The following is a 25,627-nucleotide window of genomic DNA, read 5'->3' on the forward strand; positions in this document are numbered from 1 at the left end:
TCTAAGTCGCCAGACTTTTCATCCGGGGGAGTGGGAACTTCATCCGGAGGTCTTTGCTCAACTGATTCATCGTTGGGGCAAACCAGATCTGGATCTCATGGCGTCTCGCCAGAACGCCAAGCTTCCTTGTTACGGATCCAGGTCCAGGGACCCGGGAGCGGTGCTGATAGATGCTCTGACAGCCCCTTGGGTCTTCAACATGGCTTATGTGTTTCCACCATTCCCGATGCTTCCTCGTTTGATTGCCAAGATCAAACAGGAGAGAGCTTCGGTGATTCTGATAGCGCCTGCGTGGCCACGCAGGACCTGGTATGCAGACCTAGTGGACATGTCGTCCTGTCCACCGTGGTCTCTGCCTCTGAGACAGGACCTTCTAATTCAGGGCCCTTTCAACCATCCAAATCTAATTTCTCTGAGGCTGACTGCATGGAGATTGAACGCTTGATTCTATCAAAGCGTGGCTTCTCGGAGTCAGTTATTGATACCTTAATACAGGCACGGAAGCCTGTTACCAGAAAAATTTACCATAAGATATGGCGTAAATATTTATATTGGTGCAAATCCAAGAGTTACTCATGGAGTAAGGTTAGGATTCCTAGGATATTGTCCTTTCTACAAGAGGGTTTAGAAAAGGGCTTATCTGCTAGTTCGTTAAAGGGACAGATTTCTGCTCTGTCTATTCTTCTACACAAACGTCTGGCTGAAGTTCCAGACGTTCAGGCTTTTTGTCAGGCTTTAACTAGGATTAAGCCTGTGTTTAAGACTGTTGCTCCGCCGTGGAGCTTAAACTTAGTTCTTAATGTTCTTCAAGGCGTTCCATTTGAACCCCTTCATTCCATTGATATCAAGCTGTTATCCTGGAAGGTTTTGTTTTTGATGGCTATTTCCTCGGCTCGAAGAGTCTGAGTTATCTGCCTTACATTGTGATTCTCCTTATCTGATTTTTCATTCAGACAAGGTAGTTCTGCGTTCTAAACCTGGGTTCTTACCTAAGGTAGTTACTAACAGGAATATCAATCAAGAGATTGTTGTTCCATCATTATGTCCTAACCCTTCTTCAAAGAAGGAACGACTTTTGCATAATCTGGACGTAGTCTGTGCCCTGAAGTTCTATTTGCAGGCAACTAAAGATTTTCGTCAAACTTCTTCCCTGTTTGTCGTTTACTCTGGACAGAGAAGAGGTCAAAAGGCTTCGGCTACCTCTCTCTCTTTTTGGCTTCGTAGCATAATACGTTTAGCCTATGAGACTGCTGGATAGCAGCCTCCTGAAAGGATTACAGCTCATTCTACTAGAGCTGTGGCTTCCACCTGGGCCTTTAAAAATGAGGCCTCTGTTGAACAGATTTGCAAGGCTGCGACTTGGTCTTCGCTTCACACCTTTTCAAAATTTTACAAATTTGACACTTTTGCTTCTTCGGAGGCGATTTTTGGGAGAAAGGTACTTCAGGCAGTGGTTCCTTCTGTTTAATGTTCCTGCCTTGTCCCTCCCTTCATCCGTGTACTTTAGCTTTGGTATTGGTATTCCATAAGTAATGGATGACCCGTGGACTGACTACACTTAACAAGAGAAAACATAATTTATGCTTACCTGATAAATTTATTTCTCTTGTAGTGTAGTCAGTCCACGGCCCGCCCTGTCTTTAAGGCAGATCTAAATTTTAATTAAACTCCAGTCACCACTGCACCCTATGGTTTCTCCTTTCTCGTCTGCTTTGGTTGAATGACTGAATATGACGTGAGGGGAGGAGCTATATAGCAGCTCTGCTTGGGTGATCCTCTTGCAGCTTCCTGTTAGGAAGAGATATATATTCCATAAGTAATGGATGACCCGTGGACTGACTACACTACAAGAGAAATAAATTTATCAGGTAAGCATAAATTATGTTTTTCTCTTGTAAGGTGTATCCAGTCCACGGATCATCCATTACTTTTGGGATATTCTCCTTCCCAACAGGAAGCTGCAAGAGGATCACCCACAGCAGAGCTGTCTATATAGCTCCTTCTCTAACTGCCACTCCCAGTCATTCTCTTGCAGCTCTCGACAAGAAAGGAAGTAGCTAGAGAGATGTGGTGAATTTATTTAGTTTATCTTCAATCAAAAGTTTGTTATTTTCAAATGGTACCGGAGTTGTACTATTTTAGCCTCAGGCAGAAAGTTGAAGAAGAGTCTGCCTGTGGTCTTTGATGATCTTAGCAGGTTGTAGCTAAGATCCATTCCTGTTTTCACACATAACTGAAGAGAGAGGTAACTTCAGCTGGGGGAATGGCGTGCAGGGTCTCCTGCTATGAGTTATGTGCAGTTTAAATTTTTCTAGAGAAATGAATATGCTAGAAAATGCTGTTAATACCGGATTTATTTAAGGTAAGTCTGATTACAGTGATTTAATAACGACTAGTATCATGCTTGCTGTAAAGGGTAATATTCTTATTACTTTCTCACTTTACTGAAAAATAAAACGTTTGCTGGAAGTTTATATAGTTTTTTTGATCCGGTTTTGAAACTAAGGGGTTAATCATCCATTTGCAAGTGGGTGCAATGCTCTGTTAGCCTATTATACACACTGTAAAAATTTCGTAAGATTTACTGCTTTTTATCACTGTTTTTCAATTTCTGACATTTTTTGTTTGTCTTAAAGGCACAGTACCGTTTTTATTTTTTGCTTGTTTACATTTATCAAAGTGTTTTCCAAGCTTGCTGGTCTCATTGCTAGTCTGTTTAAACATGTCTGACATAGAGGAAACTCCTTGTTCATTATGTTTAGAAGCCATTGTGGAACCCCCTCTTAGAATGTGTACCAAATGTACTGATTTTACTTTGTTATAACGATCATATTCTGTCTTTAAAGATTTATCACCAGAGGAAACTGACAAGGGGGAAGTTATGCCGACTAACTCGCCCCATGTGTCCGAACCTTTGACTCCTGCTCAAGGGACTCCCGCTCAAGAGGCGCCAAGTACATCTAGCGCATCATGGCGTTTACTTTACAAGACATGGCGGCAGTTATGGATCATACCCTTACAGCGGTATTGTCCAAACTACCAGGGTTACAAGGAAAGCGAGACAGCTCTGGGGCTAGAAGAAATACAGAGCACTCTGACGCTTTAGTAGCTATGTCTGATATCCCCTCACAATATGCAGAAGCTGAGGCAGGAGAGCTTCTATCTGTGGGTGATTTTTCTGACTCAGGGAGGATGCTTCAACCCGATTCTGATATGTCAACATTTAAATTTAAGGTTGAACACCTCCGCGTGTTGCTCAGGGAGGTTTTAGCTACTCTGGATGACTGTGACACCATTATAGTGCCAGAGAAATTGTGTAGATTGGATAAATACTATGCAATACCTGTTTACACTGATGTTTTTCCAATACCTAAGTGGTTTTCAGAAATTATTACTAAGGAATGGGATAGACCAAGTGTACCGTTCTCTCCCCCTCCTATTTTTAAGAAAATGTTTCCAATAGATGCCGCCACACGGGACTTATGGCAAACGGTCCCTAAGGTGGAGGGAGCAGTTTCTACCCTAGATAAGCGTACAACTATCCCCGTCGAGGACAGTTGTGCTTTCCTAGATCCAATGGATAAAAAGTTAGAGGGTTACCTTAAGAAAATGTTTATTCAATAGGGTTTTATTCTCCAGCCTCTTGCATGCATTGCCCCTGTCACTGCTGCTGCGGACTTCTGGTTTGAGTCTCTGGAAGAGGCCTTACAGGTAGAAACCCCATTGGATGATATACTTGACAAGCTTAAAGCGCTTAAGCTAGCCAATTAATTTGTTTCTGACGCCGTTGTTCATTTAACTAAACTAACGGCTAAGAACTCAGGTTTTGCTATTCAGGCGCGTAGGGCGCTATGGCTTAAATCCTGGTCAGCTGACATTACTTCAAAGTCTAAGCTTCTCAACATTCCCTTCAAGGGGCAGACCCTATTCGGGCCTGGACTGAAGGAGATCATTTCTGATATTACTGGAGGAAAAGGTCATGCCCTTCCTCAGGAAAGGTCTAACAAATTAAGGACCAAACAACTAATTTTCGTGCCTTTCGAAACTTTAAGACGAGCGCGGCATCAACTTCCTCTAATGCAAAACAAGAGGGAAATTTTGCCCAGTCCAAGCCGGTCTGGAGACCTAACCAGGCTTGGAACAAAGGTAAACAGGCCAAGAAGCCTGCTGCTTGCCTCTAAGACAGCATGAAAGATCGGCCCCCCATCCGGTAACGGATCTAGTAGGGGGCAGACTTTCTCTCTTCACCCAGGCTTGGGCAAGAGATGTCCAGGATCCCTGGGCGTTGGAAATTGTGTCCCAGGGATATCTTCTGGACTTCAAAGCTTCTTCCCCAAAAGGAAGATTTCACCTTTCACAATTATCTGCAGACCAGATAAAGAGAGAGGCATTCTTACATTGTGTTAAAGACCTCCTAGTTATGGGAGTGATCCACCCAGTTCCAAAGGAGGAACAGGGGCAAGGCTTCTATTCAAATGTATTTGTGGTTCCCAAGAAAGAGGGAACCTTCAGACCAATCTTAGATCTCAAGATCCTAAACAAATTTCTCAGGGTGGAACAGATCTGCAAGGCGGCAACATGGTCCTCTTTGCATACTTTTTCCAGATTCTACAAATGTGATACTTTTGCCTCTGCTGAGGCCTCTTTTGGGAGAATGGTTCTTCAAGCGGCGGTGCCTTCTGTTTAGGTCCTCCTGCCTTGTTCTCCCTCCCTGTTCATTCTATGTCCTCTATCTTGCGTATTGGTTCCCACTAGTAATTGGAATGACATTGTGGACTCTCCATGCCATAGGAAAGAAAACAAATTTATGCTTACCTGATAAATTTCTTTCTTTCTGGGCATGGAGAGTCTACGACCCTTCCCTCTTTTTAAATTCTAATTTGGCAGTTTTTTTTTTTAGTAAACCTCAGGCACCTCTATATCCTTGTGTTTCTTCTTTTTCCATTTTCCTTTGGCTGAATGACTGAGGATTATGGGTAAGGGTAGTTACACTTAACAGCTGTGCTGGGGTGCTCTTTGCTGCCTCCTGCTGGCCAGGATTTTAATATCCCACTAATAATTGGAATGGTGTTGTGGACTCTCCATGCCTGGAAAGAAATTTTTTTATCGGGTAAGCATACATTTTGTTTTTCTTTTTGTTTTACAAATTACAGTTTAATGTGTGTTTCTAGGAGGAAGTATTCTGCTACTCCAAATGGAATATGTGAAGAGGATACATCATCAGAGAAAGCAACTTCCTGGGATTTTGTTGAATTCACACAGAGGTCAACTTGTGTCTGTTCAAGGTATGCATTAATTACTTTCTCAATGTCTTAAGATTTCTTAGTGAGATATCTCTACTGTAATCTTAAACAAAATAAAGTGGATAAAATGTATTAAAGGGACATAAAACAAGTTGGGATAGAGACAAAATAATATATGTACTTTAATTACTTTACCTACATATTTATACTGCAGTGCCTTGCCCATTAACCCTTTCTTTTTTGTTTCTGAATTGTAAAACTCCCCCCACACAATTCCTTTTATGGCTGTATCTATGTTGAAATACAATGCCTGTGTCTGAACACTTATTTTTGAAAATTTATTTTAAAATACTTGCCAGCAATTTGTAAACACTTTTTTTTTAAATTAATTAGCCCTTTTAGGATCTGCACAGATCTCAACCTGTTGTATGGCACTTTAATGTGCAGCGGTTAATATGGATATGCTATGTGTTTGTTTCAATAGTGCCCAATGCCAAGAACTTGGGCCTTCAGAATTTACCCATGCTTTATTGGTGAATCAAGGTAGCATATAAGATTTCCTAAATATTTTTGTCATTTTTAGACTTGCAAATATTACTACTTTAAAGGGACAGTATACTGTAAAATAGTTTTTCCCTTAATGTGTTTACAATTGCTTTTTTTACCAACTGCAGAGTAAAAAATGTTTGAAAATTAGCTTTTTAAGGTTTATTTCTGTATATTAAAGCTCTGATCTTGTGTTTTGAAGCCACAGCCTAATAAAATAGGTTGAGCTTGTAGATATAATCCGATCTCATTACTGTATCACATTGTGCACATATACCTGCTTCTTTATCTTATATCTGTCCTTAAAACAATCACCAATACTTTGAGAGAACAATGGAAAATCAACAGTTTATTACTTTATCTCTGCTATATCACACTGGGAGTGTAATTTCTTCTGCTGGCTGTGTTTACAAAGCTTATCTATAGCTGGTACGCGCGGCCACAAACTTTCAGAATAGGTGGGGATACCACATGCTAAATCAACAATTTCAAATGCCAATATAAGGGTAAAGGAGCTACTTGTAAACAATTTAATACACTCCAGCAGGTAAAGTGGATCATTGGAAACAAATTAAAGGGGAGAAAATTTTTGAGTAAACTGTCCCTTTAAAGCGACACTCAAGTCAAAATTAAACTTTCATGATTCAGAAAGCACTCGGTTTTAAGAATTTTTCAAACTTCCACTATCAAATTTTGCACAAACTTTTTATACACACATTTCTTTTGTAAAATGATGGTCCACAGTCCTCCATAACTTAAGGGATATATTTCCCACCACTAGAAGTTTGCTTAGAACCCATATCAGAGCTTTAAACCCTCCCATCTCTCTTAGTTTTGTTCTTATCCTCATAGGAGACGTTTGAGAATAGAGGTTGTTCCAGCTGCTTGCTTATGGATTACAAATTGGGAGCTCAGACCTATGAGACCCAGAGTCCCTGGGGAGTATAATTTACAAAGAAGACAGAAAAGACTCTTCACAGCGGCTGTATGATACAGGGACACAGAAATATCCTGTTATATGCTCAGCATTTCCCTAACAGGACTTCAGCCATAAATACCCTAATGCATCGCTGGGACTCATCCTTACCCTCCCTCTGAGGATATTTCCTCCTGCAATCCTCTGGGGAACTAATTGCCTCCACTGGGTGGGCTCTTTACTGGATACTGCTGCAGCTACATTAGCATGCCTGGTAAGCCAGTGGAGGGGTGCTGTGTAAGGGAAGTGCCTTTTACACAGCACAGACACAGACCAGAGGTTATTTGAAGGTACTCTGACACAGGTACAGCATAGCCAGGGAATTTACCTTCTCCCCTCATGACACAATTTTTTCTCCATATCATTTTCCTAACAGTTCTACTAGCATTGGGAACATTAATAAGGAAGCCTCTGACCCTTTTTAACCTGCTTATGCAATTAGAAAACATCAACACTTAAATACCTCCCCCACTTCCCTCATATCCCAGTCATTCTTTGCCTTTCGTCACACGGTGGCTAATTCTTTTATTTGTGATACAGGATAGGTTTCAAGTCGCATCCACCCAGGGGCAAATTCCTCTTGTCAAACCTGTCTTCAAGGCCAGAAAAGAGAGAGGCTTTTCTAGGGTGTTTGAGGGATCTTTCCTCCCTGGGAGTCAATGTACCGGTTCCTCTGGCAGAAAGAGGTCTGTGGTACTAATCCAAACCTTTTTGTGGTCTAGAAGAAGGAGGGAACTTCTTCGCCCGATTCTGGACCTAAAGTGCTTAAACAAATTCCTATCTGTCCCCTGTTCAAGATAGAGACAATAAGGTCCATCCTTCCTTTTGTTCAGTAAGGACAGTTCATTACCACGATAGATCTCAAGGATGTTTACATTCACGTTCCAATACACAAGGAACATTTCAAGTTCCTAAGGTTTGCGTTCCTGGACCAGCACTTCCAGTTTATTGCACTTCCGTTTCGTCTAGCTACTGCTCCAAGATTTGTTATGAAGGTTCTAAGGGCTCTGCTTGCAGTGGCCAGAACCAGAGCTATAGCAGTAGCGCAATACTTCTGGTTCATGCAACATCCTGTCGTCTGGCAGAAGACAATTCAAAATATCATCTTTTTCTTCTTCGATCTCATGGATGGAAGATAAACTTAGAGGAGCGTTCTCTTACTCCCAGTACCAGGGTGGAGTTCCTGGGTACTATACTATCATATCCATGAAGATATTCTTTACAGACCAGAGACGTTACATGCTAACTTCCAATTGTCTTGCCCTCCACACATCCTTAAGGCCCTCTGTGGCTCGGTGTATGGAGGCGATAGGTCTCATGGTGTCTTGCATGGACATCATTCCTTTTGCCAGATTTCATCTAAGACCACTTCAGCTGTGCATGCTGAGACAGTGGAACGGCGATCATTTGGATCTGTCAACAGATTTCTCTTGACAACCGGTTGAGAGAAACGCTCTCTTGTTGGCTCTGTCCAGATCACCTGTCCCAAGGGACGCCATTCTTAAGACCATCCTGGGAGATTGTGACTACGGACTCAAGTCTTTCAGGATGGGGAGCTGTTTGGGGTGCCAGGAAGGCACAGGGCCTGTGGACTAGAGAGGAATCTCTCCTCCAGATCAACATTTTGGAACTTCAAGCGATCTTCAACGCTCTGAAGGCTTGGCCTCTTCTGGGTTCGTCCCAGTTTGAGTTTCCAAACAGACAACATTACCTCACGAGGTTATGAAACCTCAATTTTAGAAAGCTGACTCAGTGATAAATACGAATTGCACCTTAATATGCTCTTTTCTAATAGTGGCAGTTAAATGTAAAATCAGGTCTCCGCTATAGAAGAGACCTTTTTGTAGCTCAGTTTGATACCTTGTGTTCGCTATCATAACCGACGCTGCACTTAGAAATGGATATTTATTTCTTCTGTTATGTGTGATCAGTCCACGGGTCATCATTACTTCTGGGATATAACTCCTCCCCAACAGGAAATGCAAGAGGATTCACCCAGCAGAGCTGCATATAGCTCCTCCCCTCTACGTCAGTCCCAGTCATTCTCTTGCACCCAACGACTAGATAGGATGTGTGAGAGGACTATGGTGATTATACTTAGTTTTTATGACTTCAATCAAAAGTTTGTTATTTTAAAATAGCACCGGAGCGTGTTATTACTTCTCTGGCAGAGTTTGAGGAAGAATCTGACAGAGATTTTTTTCTATGATTTTAACCGGAGTCGTTAAGATCATATTGCTGTTCTCGACCATCTGAGGGAGGTAAAGGCTTCAGATCAGGGGACAGCGGGCAGATGAATCTGCATTGAGGTATGTGGCAGTTTTTATTTTCTGAATGGAATTGATGAGAAAAGCCTGCCATACCGTTAAAATGACATGTATGTATACACTTCAGTATTCTGGGGATGGTATTTCACCGGAACTACTGTGTTAAGGTCACTAATCCTTTTAATAACTATTCTCATGTTAAACGTTTTTGCTGGAATGTAGAATCGTTTACATTGCTGAGGTACTGTGTGAATAAATGTTTGGGCATTATTTTCCACTTGGCAGTTTTTTGCTTTAATTGTGACAGTTTCGTTTCTCTTCACTGCTGTGTGGGAGAGGGAGGGGCCGTTTTTGGCGCTCTTTGCTACGCATCAAAAAATTCCAGTCAGCTACTTTTATATGTCCTGCATGATCCGGTTCATTTCTGACAGATCTCAGGGGTCTTCAAACTTCTTTGAAGGGAGGTAAATTCTCTCAGCAGAGCTGTGAGAATTCTTATAGTGACTGTGTATAAAAAACGTTGTTTTGTTTTCTTATGTACAAATTTAATTAGTGTTGTTTTTTACTAATGGGAACAAACCTTTGCTAAAAGTTGTGTTGTTTTAAAATTTGATGCAATAACTGTTTTTCAGTTCATTATTTCAACTGTCATTTAATCGTTAGTACCTCTTTGAGGCACAGTACGTTTTTTGCTAAAAAAGATTATAACCAAGTTGTAAGTTTTTTGCTAGTGTGTTAAACATGTCTGACTCAGAGGAAGATATCTGTGTCATTTGTTCCAATGCCAAGGTGGAGCCCAATAGAAATTTATGTACTAACTGTATTGATGCTACTTTAAATAAAAGTCAATCTGTACAATGTGAACAAATTTCACCAAACAGCGAGGGGAGAGTTATGCCGACTAACTCGCCTCACGCGACAGTACCTGCATCTCCCGCCCGGGAGGTGCGTGATATTTTGGCGCCTAGTACATCTGGGCGGCCATTACAGATAACATTACAAGATATGGCTACTGTTATGACTGAAGTTTTGTCTAAATTACCTGAACTAAGAGGCAAGCGTGATCACTCTGGGGTGAGAACAGAGTGCGCTGACAATGCTAGGGCCATGTCTGATACTGCGTCACAGCTCGCAGAGCATGAGGACGGAGAGCTTCATTCTGTGGGTGACGGTTCTGATCCAAACAGATTGGACTCAGATATTTCAAATTTTAAATTTAAATTGGAGAACCTCCGTGTACTACTAGGGGAGGTCTTAGCAGCTCTCAACGATTGTAACACTGTTGCAATACCAGAGAAACTGTGTAGGTTGGATAAATACTTTGCGGGTACCGGCGAGTACTGACGTTTTTCCTATACCTAAGAGACTAACTGAAATTGTTACTAAGGAGTGGGATAGACCCGGTGTGCCGTTCTCACCCCCTCCAATATTTAGAAAGATGTTTCCAATAGACGCCACCACTCGGGACTTATGGCAAACGGTCCCCAAGGTGGAGGGAGCAGTTTCTACTTTAGCTAAGCGTACCACTATCCCGGTGGAGGATAGCTGTGCTTTCTCAGATCCAATGGATAAAAAATTAGAGGGTTACCTTAAGAAAATGTTTGTTCAACAAGGTTTTATATTACAACCCCTTGCATGTATCGCGCCGATTACGGCTGCGGCAGCATTTTGGATTGAGTCGCTGGAAGAGAACCTTAGTTCCTCTACGCTAGACGACATTACGGACAGGCTTAGAGTCCTTAAACTAGCTAATTCTTTCATTTCGGAGGCCGTAGTACATTTAACCAAACTTACGGCTAAGAACTCAGGATTCGCCATACAGGCACGCAGGGCACTGTGGCTAAAATCCTGGTCAGCTGATGTTACTTCTAAGTCCAAATTACTTAATATACCTTTCAAGGGGCAGTCCTTATTCGGGCCCGGTTTGAAAGAAATTATCGCTGACATTACGGGAGGTAAGGGCCACGCCCTACCTCAAGACAAGGCCAAAGCTAAGGCTAGACAGTCTAATTTTCGTCCCTTTCGGAATTTCAAAACAGGAGCAGCATCAACCTCCACTGCACCAAAACAGGAAGGAGCTGTTGCTCGTTACAGGCAAGGCTGGAAGCCTAACCAGTCCTGGAACAAAAGCAAGCAGGCCAGGAAACCTGCTGCTGCCCCAAAGACAGCATGAACCGAGAGCCCCCGATCCGGGACCGGATCTAGTAGGGGGCAGACTCTCTCTCTTCGCCCAGGCCTGGGCAAGAGATGTTCAGGATCCCTGGGCACTAGAGATCATATCTCAGGGATACCTTCTAGACTTCAAATTATCTCCCCCAAGAGGGAGATTTCATCTGTCAAGGTTGTCAACAAACCAGATAAAGAAAGAAGCGTTTCTACGCTGCGTACAAGATCTGTTAACAATGGGAGTGATCCATCCGGTTCCGTGGTCGGAACAAGGACAAGGGTTCTACTCAAACCTGTTTGTGGTTCCCAAAAAAGAGGGAACTTTCAGGCCAATCTTAGATTTAAAGACTCTAAACAAATTCCTAAGAGTTCCATCATTCAAAATGGAAACTATTCGGACTATTTTACCCATGATCCAAGAGGGTCAGTTCATGACCACAGTGGATTTAAAGGATGCTTACCTTCACATACCGATCCACATAGATCATCACCGGTATCTAAGGTTTGCCTTCTTAGACAGGCACTACCAGTTTGTAGCTCTTCCATTCGGATTGGCTACGGCTCCAAGAATCTTCACAAAGGTTCTGGGTGCCCTTCTAGCGGTACTAAGACCGCGAGGGATTTCGGTAGCTCCGTACCTAGACGACATTCTAATACAAGCTTCAAGCTTTCAAACTGCCAAGTCTCATACAGAGTTAGTTCTGGCATTTCTAAGGTCGCATGGATGGAAAGTGAACGAAAAGAAGAGTTCTCTCTTTCCTCTCACAAGAGTTCCATTCTTGGGGACTCTTATAGATTCTGTAGAAATGAAGATTTACCTGACAGAAGACAGGTTAACAAAACTTCAAAATGCATGCCGCGTCCTTCATTCCATTCAACACCCGTCAGTAGCTCAATGCATGGAGGTGATCGGCTTAATGGTAGCGGCAATGGACATAGTACCTTTTGCACGCCTACACCTCAGACCGCTGCAACTATGCATGCTAAGTCAGTGGAATGGGGATTACTCAGATTTGTCCCCTACTCTGAATCTGAATCAAGAGACCAGAAATTCTCTTCTATGGTGGCTTCATCGGCCACACCTGTCCAGGGGAATGCCATTCAGCAGGCCAGACTGGACAATTGTAACAACAGACGCCAGCCTACTAGGTTGGGGCGCTGTCTGGAATTCTCTGAAGGCTCAGGGACTATGGAATCAGGAGGAGAGTCTCCTTCCAATAAACATTCTGGAATTGAGAGCAGTTCTCAATGCCCTTCTGGCTTGGCCCCAGTTAATAACTCGGGGGTTCATCAGGTTTCAGTCGGACAACATCACGACTGTAGCTTACATCAACCATCAGGGAGGGACAAGAAGCTCCCTAGCAATGATGGAAGTATCAAAGATAATTCGCTGGGCAGAGTCTCACTCTTGCCACCTGTCAGCAATCCACATCCCGGGAGTGGAGAACTGGGAGGCGGATTTCTTGAGTCGCCAGACTCTTCATCCGGGGGAGTGGGAACTTCATCCGGAGGTCTTTGCCCAAATACTTCGACGTTGGGGCAAACCAGAGATAGATCTCATGGCGTCTCGCCAGAACGCCAAACTTCCTCGCTACGGGTCCAGATCCAGGGATCCGGGAGCAGTTCTGATAGATGCTTTGACAGCACCTTGGAACTTCAGGATGGCTTATGTGTTTCCACCCTTCCCGCTGCTTCCTCGATTGATTGCCAAAATCAAACAGGAGAGAGCATCAGTAATTCTAATAGCACCTGCTTGGCCACGCAGGACTTGGTATGCAGATCTAGTGGACATGTCATCCTGTCCGCCTTGGTCTCTACCTCTGAGACAGGACCTTCTGATACAGGGTCCATTCAAACATCAAAATCTAACTTCTCTGAAGCTGACTGCTTGGAAATTGAACGCTTGATTTTATCAAAACGTGGTTTTTCTGAGTCGGTTATTGATACCCTGATTCAGGCTAGGAAGCCTGTTACCAGAAGGATTTACCATAAAATATGGCGGAAATACCTATACTGGTGCGAATCCAAAGGTTACTCCTGGAGTAAGGTTAGGATCGCTAGGATATTGTCTTTTCTACAAGAAGGTTTAGAAAAGGGTTTATCAGCTAGTTCATTAAAGGGACAGATTTCAGCTCTGTCCATCTTGTTACACAGACGTCTGTCAGAAAATCCAGACGTCCAGTCCTTTTGTCAGGCTTTAGCTAGGATCAAGCCTGTGTTTAAAGCTGTTGCTCCACCATGGAGTTTAAACTTAGTTCTTAACGTTTTACAGGGTGTTCCGTTTGAACCCCTTCATTCCATTGATATAAAAATGTTATCTTGGAAAGTTCTGTTTTTAATGGCTATTTCCTCGGCTCGAAGAGTCTCTGAGTTATCAGCCTTACATTGTGATTCCCCTTATCTGATTTTTCACTCAGACAAGGTAGTTCTGCGTACTAAACCTGGGTTCTTACCTAAGGTAGTCACTAACAGGAACATCAATCAAGAGATTGTTGTCCCATCCTTGTGTCCAAATCCTTCTTCAAAGAAGGAACGTCTTTTACACAATCTGGATGTAGTTCGTGCCCTCAAGTTCTACTTGCAGGCAACTAAAGATTTTCGCCAAACTTCTTCCTTGTTTGTCGTTTACTCTGGACAGAGGAGAGGTCAAAAAGCTTCTGCTACCTCTCTCTCTTTTTGGCTTCGTAGCATAATACGTTTAGCCTATGAGACTGCTGGACAGCAGCCTCCTGAAAGAATTACAGCTCACTCCACTAGAGCTGTGGCTTCCACTTGGGCCTTTAAGAATGAGGCCTCTGTTGAACAGATTTGCAAGGCTGCAACTTGGTCTTCGCTTCATACTTTTTCCAAATTTTACAAATTTGACACTTTTGCTTCTTCGGAGGCTATTTTTGGGAGAAAGGTTCTTCAGGCAGTGGTTCCTTCTGTATAATGAGCCTGCCTATCCCTCCCGTCATCCGTGTACTTTTGCTTTGGTATTGGTATCCCAGAAGTAATGATGACCCGTGGACTGATCACACATAACAGAAGAAAACATAATTTATGCTTACCTGATAAATTCCTTTCTTCTGTTGTGTGATCAGTCCACGGCCCGCCCTGTTTTAAGGCAGGTAAATATCTTTTAAATTATACTCCAGTCACCACTTCACCCTTGGTTACTCCTTTCTCGTTGTTTCTTGGTCGAATGACTGGGACTGACGTAGAGGGGAGGAGCTATATGCAGCTCTGCTGGGTGAATCCTCTTGCATTTCCTGTTGGGGAGGAGTTATATCCCAGAAGTAATGATGACCCGTGGACTGATCACACAACAGAAGAAAGGAATTTATCAGGTAAGCATAAATTATGTTTTTTGTCTGTTGGTTTAAACACTTACTTAATGGGCATAAGAGTTATTTGAATTGTTTGAAGCTTAGCTTGCAAACCTGTTGGTTCTTATTACTACAGTAGCGGTATTTATAAATCAACATCTATTGTGATCTTTTGGGCAAAGCGCATACATGAGGGGCATAAGTATTATTTAAAAAAAAATTAAAATCTTCATATGCTCATGATGTGAAGCATAAATGGGAATGAAATATTAGTATTTTTTTACTTGTACCCTGCATATGCTCAATATACAGAGCTTCAGCAGTACTGAGATACTTGAACTACTAACAGTCGCCCATTCTTATGCGCTTATAGTATAAAGTATCAGTTTAAGCAAAGGTGTGTATATGACAAAGTAACATACCAGTAGAACTTTTTGATCTGAACACTAATACAATATTGCTGTCTTACAGCGTTAGAATTGCAGCATGATATGATATTGTTTGGACAATCTTTGTAACGATATACACATATATCTTATGCTATTAGACACAATTTGAGTAAATTTTGCTTAATAAAGCGTACAACCCTATCAGACCTTAAAGATATATACTATATAATTACCACAGGTGCTATATAACCTGCAATTAAGGTTCTCTAAAGATCACTATAGTTGGTCATATTTTTATAAGGCCCTAGATTATATTATTACGGTTTCTTGCCACTATTGTTCATATCAATCCGTTTACTTCCAAAGGGTTAATTACTGGAATAATATACAGAGCTCATAGGTACCACTTCGAAGTAGCAGATTTATAATTGAACAGGTGAATTCCTTACATGTTCAACACCTGAGTTACAGCTAGTTTTAAACGTATGTGTGTGTGTGCATGAGTACTAGTCCTGCTGGGCTATTACATATTTTTCTTTTTCCAATAAAGTTATTTAGTATATATGTGGATGTATGTGATATTTTATTATATCCTAATTTTCTGTCATATGATCTGAGTATATCTCAATATGGGTTTTTAGTATTAAACTAATCCAGAGACCAGCAGTCTTTTTTTTTTTTTTTGAGCTCCAAATTCTCCTTGCATCTTTTTGTACATTCTAACATTACCTTGGTGGCTTACATCAAACATCTGGGGGGAACGAGGAGCTCCCTAGTAATGAGGGAAGTATCTCGGATTCTGGAATGGGCGGAGGCCCCCAACTGCTCGCCGTCAGCAATCCACATTATGGGGGAGGACAACTGGGAAGCGGATTTCCTCAGCAGATAATCCTTTCATCCGGGGGAATGGTCTCTCCATCCGGAGGTGTTTGCTGAGATTAGCAACAGATGGGGGACGCCGGAGATAGATCTCATGGCTTCCCAGCTCAAATCCAAGCTACCCAGATATGGGTCGCGATCCAGGGATACTCAGGCGGAGCTAATAGATGCAGGCAAGGATGGCCTGGAGAAGGACCTTTCTGCTAGTCTGTGTTACTGCATAAGAGGCTCGCTGAGCTTTTAGATAGTCAGTCTTTTGTTCGGGCTCTGACTAGAATCAGGCTTATGTTTAGATCTATTGCTCCTCAGAGTTTAAATCTTATTCTTAAGGTGTTGCAGAGGGCACCGTTTGAACCTATGCATGTAATTGACATTAAGTTACTGTCTTGTAAGGTTCTTTTTCTACTGGCTATTGCTTTGGCGCACAGAGTATCTGAGATTGCTGCCTTGCAATGTGAACCCCCTTGCCTAGTATTCCATGCTAATAAGGCTGTTCTTCATACTGGGTTTGGTTTTCTTCCTAAGGTCGTTTCAGATCGCAACATCAATCGGGAGATTCTGGTTCCTTCCTTGTGTCCTGATCCTTCTTTGAAGGAACAGTTACTTCATAATTTGGATGTGGTTCGGGCCTTAAAGTTCTATCTTAAGGCTACGAAGGAATTTAGACAGACTTCTTCCTTGTTTGTTCTGGGAAGCGTAGGGGACAGAAGGCCTCTTCCACTTCTTTTATCTTTTTGGTTGAGGAGCGTTATTCGCTTAGCATATGAGATAGCGGGACATAAGCCTCCTCAGAGAATTAAGGCTAATTCAACTAGAGCTGTGGCGTCCTCTTGGGCCTTTAAGAACGAGGCCTCTATGGATCAGATTTGTCGGGCGGCTACCTGGTCCTCCTCACATAGCTTTTCAAAATTTTGCAAATTTTACATTTTTGCTTAGCAGCTTTTGGGAGAGAGGTTTTGCAGGCTGTGGTGCCCTCAGAATAGGGTCCGCCTCTCTTTTTACCCTCCCGTTTTATTTGGTGTCCTTTAGAGCTTGGGTATATGTTTCCCACAAGTAAGGAATGAAGCCGTGGACTCATATTAAGAAGGAAAACCTAAATTATGCTTACCAGATAATTTCCTTTCCTTCTGTATGAGGAGAGTCCACGGCCCCCGCCCGTATTTCTCCAATGGGCGGTCCTACATTTTTGTTTGTATTCTTCTGGCCCCATTTATACCCTGATATTTCTCCTACTGTTCCTTGTTCCCTTGGCAGAATAAATGGGATATGAGGCAAGTCGGGGAAGTATTTAAGCCTTTGGCTGGGTTGTGTCTGCCTCCTACTGGTGGCCAGGTTCTGAATTCCCACAAGTAAGGAATGAAGCCGTGGACTCTCCTCATACAGAAGGAAAGGAAATTATCTGGTAAGCATAATTTGTTTTTTATATAAAAAAAAAATAAAACACAAAAACACTACTTAAAAACATACAGGCTGGGGTACCGAAGGTGGGTGATCAGGTTAAGCTTAATATAGAATATTGAATTTAGGGAAATAGGTACATAAGTATACAGCATACTGATAAATCAATCCCACAGGCTTACCTATTTGCTAAAAAGGCGTCCTGCCTGCAAGCTTCTTGGGGGTTACCCAGCCAGACGATTTTCTTGCTTAATTCCATATTTCTAATTCACAGTTTCATACGCAGCTGGTTATAAATGTCAGAAACTGCTCACATCCAAACCAATGGTAGACTCCTCTCATTAGAGGTTATTCTAGACTTGTTTATCCGCAATCATTCACTTCATCCAATATTTATCATATTAAACCAATATTTCTTAAGTCCTTGTTCACTGTAAAAGAACAAAGTAACCTATAAGTCTCCATTATGTAAACCGTTCCATTTGTGTTATTAGGCTGAAAAAACACAATTTGACAGGTTTTATAGGATTATTATGCTTGGTGCACTATGTTTTATTAACAAACAACCAAAAGTGTTTTTCATGTAATTGGCAAGAGTCCTTGAGCTAGTGAAGTATGGGATATACAATCCTACCAGGAGGGGCAAAGTTTCCCAAACCTCAAAATGCCTATAAATACACCCCTCACCACACCCACAATTCAGTTTTACAAACTTTGCCTCCCATGGAGGTGGTGAAGTAAGTTTGTGCTAGATTTCTACGTTGATATGCGCTTCGCAGCAGGCTGAAGCCCGGTTTTCCTCTGAGTGCAGTGAATGTCAGAGGGATGTGAAGAGAGTATTGCCTATTTGAATACCATGGTCTTCCTCTACGGGATCTATTTCATAGGTTCTCTGTTATCGGTCGTAGCGATTTCTTCTCCTACCTCCCTTTTCAGATCGACGATATACTCTTATATACCATTACCTCTACTGATTCTCGTTTCAGTACTGGTTTGGCTATCTACTATATGTAGATGAGTGTCTTGGGGTAAGTAAATCTTATTTCTATTTATGACACTCAAAGCTATGGTTGGGCACTTTATATGTAAAGTTCTAAATATATGTTTTAAACTTATATTTGCCTTGATTCAGGATAATCAGTATTCCTTCTTTCAGACTGTCAGTTTCATTTTTTGGGAAAATGCATATGAATAAATATTTTTTCTTACCTTAAAAAATTTCAAATTTACTTTTTTCCTTGCGGGCTGTTAGGCTCGCGGAGGCAGAAAATGCTTCAATTTATTGCGTCATTTTTGGCGCGACCTTTTTTGGCGCAAAATTTCATCATTTCCGGCGCCATAGTTGACGCCGGAAGTTTTCACGTGGTTGCGTCATTTTTGACGCGTGTGTGTTACAGACGGTTTTTTTTGCGCCAAAAAATGTGGGCGTCGTTTTTGGCGCCAAACAAATGTGGGCGTCATACTTGGCGCCAAAAAATGTGGGCGTCATACTTGGCGCCAGTTTTTTCACATTATTTCAGTCTCATTTTTTTGTTGCTTCTGGTTGCTAGAGGTTTGTTTGTTTTGCATTTTTTCCCATTCCTGAAACTGTCATTTAAGGAATTTGATAATTTTGCTTTATATGTTGTTTTTTCTATTACATATTGCAAGATGTCACAACCTGACCCTGGATCAGAATCTACAAGACGCTGCCTGATGTTGGTTCTACCAAAGCTAAGTGCATTTGTTGTAAACTTTTGGTAATTGTTCCTCCGGCTGTAGTTTGTGTTAGTTGTCATTATAAACATTCTAACGCAGATAATGTCTCCATTAGTAATAATCCATTACCTGTTGTTTTTCCTTCAACATCTAAGGATGTTCCTGTTAATGTAAGATAATTTGTTTCTAATTCTATTAGGAAGGCTCTGTCTGTTATTCCTCCTTCCAGTAAACGTAAAAGGTCATATTTCAGATGAATTTTTAAATGATCGCCATCATTCTGACTTATCTATTTCTGATGAGGATCTCTCTGGTTCAGAAGATTTTGCCTCAGATATTGACACTGATAAATCTTCATATTTATTTAAGATGGAGTTTATTCGTTCTTTACTCAAAGAAGTGTTGATTGCATTAGATATGGAGGAGTCTAGTCCTCTTGATATTAATACTACTAAACGTTTAAATTCAGTTTTTAAACCTCATGTAGTTATTCCAGAAGATTTTCCAGTTCCTGATGCTATTTCAGAAGTAATTTCTAGGGAATGGAATAGTCTGGGTACTTCATTTACTCCTTCACCAAGGTTTAAGAAATTGTACCCTTTGCCATCTGACAGATTATAGTTTTGGGAAAAAATCCCCAAAGTTGATGGGGCTATCTCTACTCTTGCTAAACGTACTACTATTCCTACGGCAGATAGTACTTCGTTTAAGGATCCTTTGGATAGGAAGCTTGAATCCTTTCTAAGGAAGGCTTATTTATGTTCAGGTAATCTTCTTAGGCCTGCTATTTCTTTGGCTGATGTTGCTGCAGCTTCCACTTTCTGGTTGGAGGCTTTAGCGCAACAAGTGTCAGACCATAATGCTTATAGCATTGTTAAACTTCTTCAACATGCTAATAACTTTGTTTGTGATGCCATTTTTGATATCATTAAAATTGATGTCTGATATATGTCTTTAGCTATTTTAGCTAGAAGAGCTTTATGGCTTAAATCTTGGAATGCAGATATGACTTCTAAGTCAACATTGCTTTCTCTTTCTTTCCAAGGTAATAAATTATTTGGTTCACAGTTGGATTCAATAATTTCAACTGTTAATGAGGGGGAAGGAACCTTTTTGCCTCAGGACAAAAAATCTAAAGGTAAATATAGGGCTGCTAATCGTTTTCGTTCCTTACGTCAGAATAAGGAACAAAAGCCTGACCCTTCCTCTAAAGGAACAGTTTCCGTTTGGAAACCTTCTCCAGTCTGGAATAAATCCAAGCCCTTTCGAAAGTCAAAACCAGCTCCTAAATCCGCATGATGGTGCGGCCCTCATTCCAGCACAGGTGGTAGGGGGCAGGTTACGATTTTTCAAAGATGTTTGGATCAATTCGATTCAGAGTCTTTGGATTCAGAACATTGTTTCACAAGGGTACAGAATAGGTTTCAAGGTAAGGCCGCCTGTGAGAAGATTTTTTCTCTCACGCATCCCAGTAAACCCAGTAAAGGCTCAGGCGTTTCTGAAATGTGTTTCAGACCTAGAGTAGGCTGGGTAATTATGCCAGTTCCAGTTCTGGAACAGGGTCTGGGGTTTTACTCAAATCTATTCATTGTACCAAAGAAGGATAATTCCTTCAGACCAGTTCTGGATCTAAAAATATTTAATCGTTATGTAAGGATACCAACATTCAAAATGGTGACTATAAGGACTATTCTGCCTTTTGTTCAGCAAGGGCATTATATGTCTACAATAGACTTACAGGATGTGTATCTTCATATTCCAATTCATCCAGATCACTATCAGTTCCTGAGATTCTCTTTTCTAGACAAGCATTACCAGTTTGTTGCTCTTCCGTTTGGCCTAGCAACAGCTCCAAGGATCTTTTCAAAGGTTCTCGGTGCCCTTCTCTCTGTAATCAGAGAACAGGGTATTGCGGTATTTCCTTATTTGGACGATATCTTGGTACTTGCTCAGTCTTTACATTCTGCAGAATCTCATACGAATCAACTTGTGTTGTTTCTTCAAAGACATGGTTGGAGGATCAATTTACCAAAGAGTTCCTTGATTCCTCAGACAAAGGTATCCTTTTTGGGTTTCCAAATAGATTCAGTGTCCATGACTTTGTCTCTAACAGAAAAGAGACGTCTGAAATTGGTTTCAGCTTGTCGAAACCTTCAGTCTCAATCGTTCCCTTCGGGAAGCTTTGTGCATGGAAATTCTAGGTCTCATGACTGCTGCATCGGACGCAATCCCTTTTGCTCGTTTTTACATGAGACCTCTTCAGCTTTGTATGCTGATCCAATGGTGCAGGGATTATACAAAGATATCACAATTAATATCCTTAAATCCCAATGTTCGATCTTCTCTGACTTGGTGGTTGGATCACCATCGTTTAATTCAAGGGGCTTCTTTTGTTCGTCCAACCTGGACTGTAATCTCAACAGATGCGAGTCTTTCAGGTTGGGGAACTGTATGGGGATCTCTGACAGCGCAGGGGGTTTGGGAATCTCAGGAGGCGAGATTACCAATCAACATTTTGGAACTCCGTGCGATTTTCAGAGCTCTTCAGTTCTGGCCTCTTCTGAAGAGAGAATCATTTATTTGTTTTCAGCCAGACAATGTCACAACTGTGGCGTATGTCAATCATCAAGGAGGGACTCACAGTCCTCAGGCTATGAAAGAAGTATCTCGGATACTTGTATGGGCGGAATCCAGCTCTTGTCTAATCTCTGCGGTTCACATCCCAGGTGTAACAATTGGGAAGCGGATTATCTCAGTCGCCAGACGCTACATCCGGGCGAATGGTCTCTTCACTCAGAGGTATTTCTTCAGATTGTTCAAATCTGGGGACTTCCAGAAATAGATCTGATGGCCTCTCATCTAAACAAGAAACTTCCCAGGTATCTGTCCAGATCCAGGGATCCTCAGGCGGAAGCAGTGGACGCGTTGTCGCTTCCTTGGAATTATCAACCTGCTTATATCTTTCCGCCTCTAGTTCTTCTTCCAAAAGTGATTTCCAAAATCCTAATGGAGCGTTCGTTTGTACTGCTGGTGGCTCCAGCATGGCCTCACAGGTTTTGGTATGCGGATCTCTTTCGGATGGCCAGTTGCCAACCTTGGACTCTTCCGTTAAGACCAGACCTTCTATCTCAAGGCCCATTTTTCCATCAGGATCTCAAATCATTAAATTTGAAGGTATGGAGATTGAACACTTGATTCTTAGTCATAGAGGTTTCTCTGACTCAGTGATTAATACTATGTTACAGGCTCGTAAATCTGTGTCTAGGAAGATTTATTACCGAGTCTGGAAGACTTACATTTCTTGGTGTTCTTCTCATAAATTCTCTTGGCATTCTTTTAGAATTCCTAGAATTTTACAGTTTCTTTAGGATGGTTTGGATAAGGGTTTGTCTGCAAGTTCCTTGAAAGGACAAATCTCTGCTCCTTCTGTTCTTTTTCACAGAAAGATTGCTAAACTTCCTGATATTCATTGTTTTGTACAGGCTTTGGTTCGTATCAAGCCTGTCATTAAGTCTATCTCTCCTCCTTGGAGTCTTAATTTGGTTCTGAGGGCTTTACAGGCTCCTCTGTTTGAACCTATGCATTCTCTGGATATTAAATTACTTTCTTGGAAAGTTTTGTTCCTTTTGGCCATCTCTTCTGCTAGAAGAGTTTGAGTTATCTGCTCTTTCTTGTGAATCTCCTTTTCTGATTTTTCATCAGGATAAGGCGGTGTTGCGGAATTCATTTCAATTTTTACCTAAAGTTGTGAATTCTAACAACATTAGTAGAGAAATTGTTGTCCCTTCATTGTGTCCTAATCCTAAAAATTCTCTGGAGAGATCTTTACATTCTTTGGATGTGGTTAGAGCTTTGAAATATTATGTTGAAGCTACTAAAGGTTTCATAAAGACTTCTAGTCTATTTGTTATCTTTTCTGGTTCCAGGAAAGGTCAGAAGGCTTCTGCCATTTCTTTGGCATCTTGGTTAAAGTCTTTGATTCATCATGCTCATGAAGAGACTGGTAAATCCCCACCTCAAAGGATTACGGCTCATTCTACTAGGTCAGTTTCTACTTCCTGGGCTTTTAGGAATGAAGCTTCTGTTGATCAGATTTGCAAAGCAGCAACTTGGTCTTCTTTGCATACTTTTACTAAATTCTACCATTTTGATGTTTTCTCTTCGTCTGAAGCAGTTTTTGGTAGAAAAGTACTTCAGGCAGCTGTTTCAGTTTGATTCTTCTGCTTATTATTTCAATTTTTTTGATTTGGGTTGTGGATCTTTCTCTTGCAAGGTGTATCCAGTCCACGGATTCATCCTTTACTTGTGGGATATTCTCATTCCCTAAAAGAGAGCACACAGCAAAGCTGTCCATATAGCTCCCCCTCTAGCTCCACCCCCCAGTCATTCTCTTTGCTGGCTCTAAGCACTAGGGTCTCTCTCGGGAGTGTAAAGTGAATGTGGTGTTAGAATTGTAGTTTTATTATCTTCAATCAAAAGTTTGTTATTTTAAATGGTACCGGTTTGTACTATTTACTCTCTAGCAGAAAAGTGATGAAGATTTCTGCTGAGAGGAAAATGATTTTAGCATGTTGTAACTAAAATCCACTGCTGTTCCCACACAGGACTGAGGAGTACCAGAAAACTTCAGTTGGGGGGAACAGTTTGCAGGGTGATCTGCAATAAGGTATGTTCAGTCATTTATTTCTAGACAAGACTGAGATAATGCTAGAAGACTGACAATATCCCCATGAGGGGAGGGTAAGCTATGTTCACAGACTTAGTAAGGAATTGAATGCTTACATAATAGGGCTAATATACTGGTTGACACTTATTCAGGGCAATCAATTGTTTGGCTAAGGAAAAATCGTTTTGCAAGACACTTTGAAAGCCCTTTTGGGTTTTTTTCTGGGGTTGTTACCACATGGCTGTTTTTTAGTCACTTAGGAGTGATTTACTAGGCCTCACAGCTCCGGAGTAGAGTGGGAGGGACCTAATTGCCTCAGATGCACAGTTAGAATTGCTTCATGCTGTTTCACATGGAGGGTCCTTCTGATGTTTGAGGGCCTAAAAGAAGCTATATTCCCCCAAATCTGATCCCTAAGGGAAGGTAGGGCCACAGTAAGGCCGTGACAAGGTGCTGTAGTGATTTAACCAGGTGTTGGCTTTAGGCTGCTCCGGTTTGGGCATTAAGGGGTTAATCGTTTTGAAACTTGGGGTGCAATCTTATTAACGATTTAGCTACATACTGTGAAAATTTCAGAAAGATTGCTGCATTTTTCACCGTTTTGTAAAATTGTGTGCTTTTTATCTCTTAAAGGCACTGTAACGTTTTTTTCAAATTGTGTTTTTTATTTGATTAAAGTGATTCCAAGCCTGTTTGTGTACTCTACTAGTCTGTTAAACATGTCTGACACTAAGGAAAATCCTTGTTCAATGTGTTTAGAAGCCATGGTGGAACCCCCTCTCAGAATGTGTCCCACTTGTACTGATATGTCTATACACTTTAAAGATCATATTGTTGCACTTAAGAATGTGGCCCAAGATGATTCTCAGACTGAAGGTAACGAGGGTAGCCCGTCTGCCTCTCCCCAAGTGTCACAACCAGTTACGCCCACGCAAGCGACGCCTAGTACCTCTAGTGCGTCTAACCCTTTTACATTACAAGACTTAGCGGCAGTCATGGATAATTCTCTTACAGCCTTCTTATCTAAACTGCCCTTGTTACCTGCAAAGCGTGATAGCTCTGTTTTAAGAACAGATTATGAGCATTCTGACGCTTTGGTAGCTGTATCCGATATACCCTCACAATGCTCTGAAGTGGGAGCGAGGGATTTGATGTCTGAGGGAGAAGTCTCTGATTCAGGAAGGGTTCCTCCCCAGACAGATTCAGATACATTGGCTTTTAAATTTAAACTAGAACACCTCTGTGTTTTACTTAGGGAGGTATTAGCTACTCTGGATGACTGTGACCCTTTGGTGATCCCAGAGAAATTGTGTAAAATGGACAAGTACCTAGAGGTCCCTGTTTACACGGATGCGTTTCCGGTTCCTAAGAGGATTGCGGATATCGTTACTAGGGAGTGGGATAGGCCAGGTGTCCCTTTTGTCCCCCCTCCTGTTTTTAAGAAAATGTTCCCCATATCTGACCCCATGCGGGACTCGTGGCAGACGGTCTCTAAGGTGAAGGGGGCTGTTTCTACACTAGCTAAACGCACAACCATACCAATTGAAGACAGTTGTGCTTTTAAAGACCCTATGGATAAAAAATTAGAGGGTTTACTTAAGAAAATTTTTGTTCAACAAGGTTTTCTTCTCCAACCTATTGCCTGCATTATTCCTGTAACTACTGCAGCTGCTTTCTGGTTTGAGGCGCTGGAAGACTCGCTCCAGACAGAGACCTCATATGAGGAAATTATGGATAGAATTAAGGCTCTAAAGCTTGCTAATTCTTTTATCACTGCCGCCGCTTTCCAAATAGCTAAGTTAGCGGCGAAAAAAAATAATTATTCAGGTTTCGCCATTTTGGTGCGCAGGGCGCTATGGCTAAAGTCCTGGTCGGCCGATGTGTCGTCTAAATCCAAGCTTTTGAACATTCCTTTCAAAGGGAAGACCCTATTCGGGCCTGAATTGAAAGAGATTATTTCAGATATCACCGGGGGAAAAGGCCATGCTCTCCCTCAGGACAAAGCCTTTAAAACAAAGAACAAAGCTAATTTTCGTTCCTTTCGCAATTTCTCTTCATCCTCTCCGGCTGCAAAGCAAGAGGGTAACGCTT

At 41.7% G+C, this 25,627-nt stretch overlaps 1 protein-coding gene across 1 annotated transcript in view; it reads left to right on the top strand.

Moving 5' to 3' along the window:
* Nucleotides 1-25,627, top strand: part of MED13 (mediator complex subunit 13) — a 1,182,528-nt gene that overhangs the window by 198,001 nt on the left and 958,900 nt on the right. The window contains exon 8 of the mRNA XM_053707341.1: nt 5,172-5,285. Coding sequence (XP_053563316.1) covers nt 5,172-5,285 — 114 coding nt within the window. The remainder of the gene's footprint in view (nt 1-5,171; nt 5,286-25,627) is intronic.

The sequence above is a fragment of the Bombina bombina genome, chromosome 3, assembly GCF_027579735.1.
Source record: "Bombina bombina isolate aBomBom1 chromosome 3, aBomBom1.pri, whole genome shotgun sequence".
NCBI classification, from domain to species: Eukaryota; Metazoa; Chordata; class Amphibia; order Anura; family Bombinatoridae; genus Bombina; species Bombina bombina.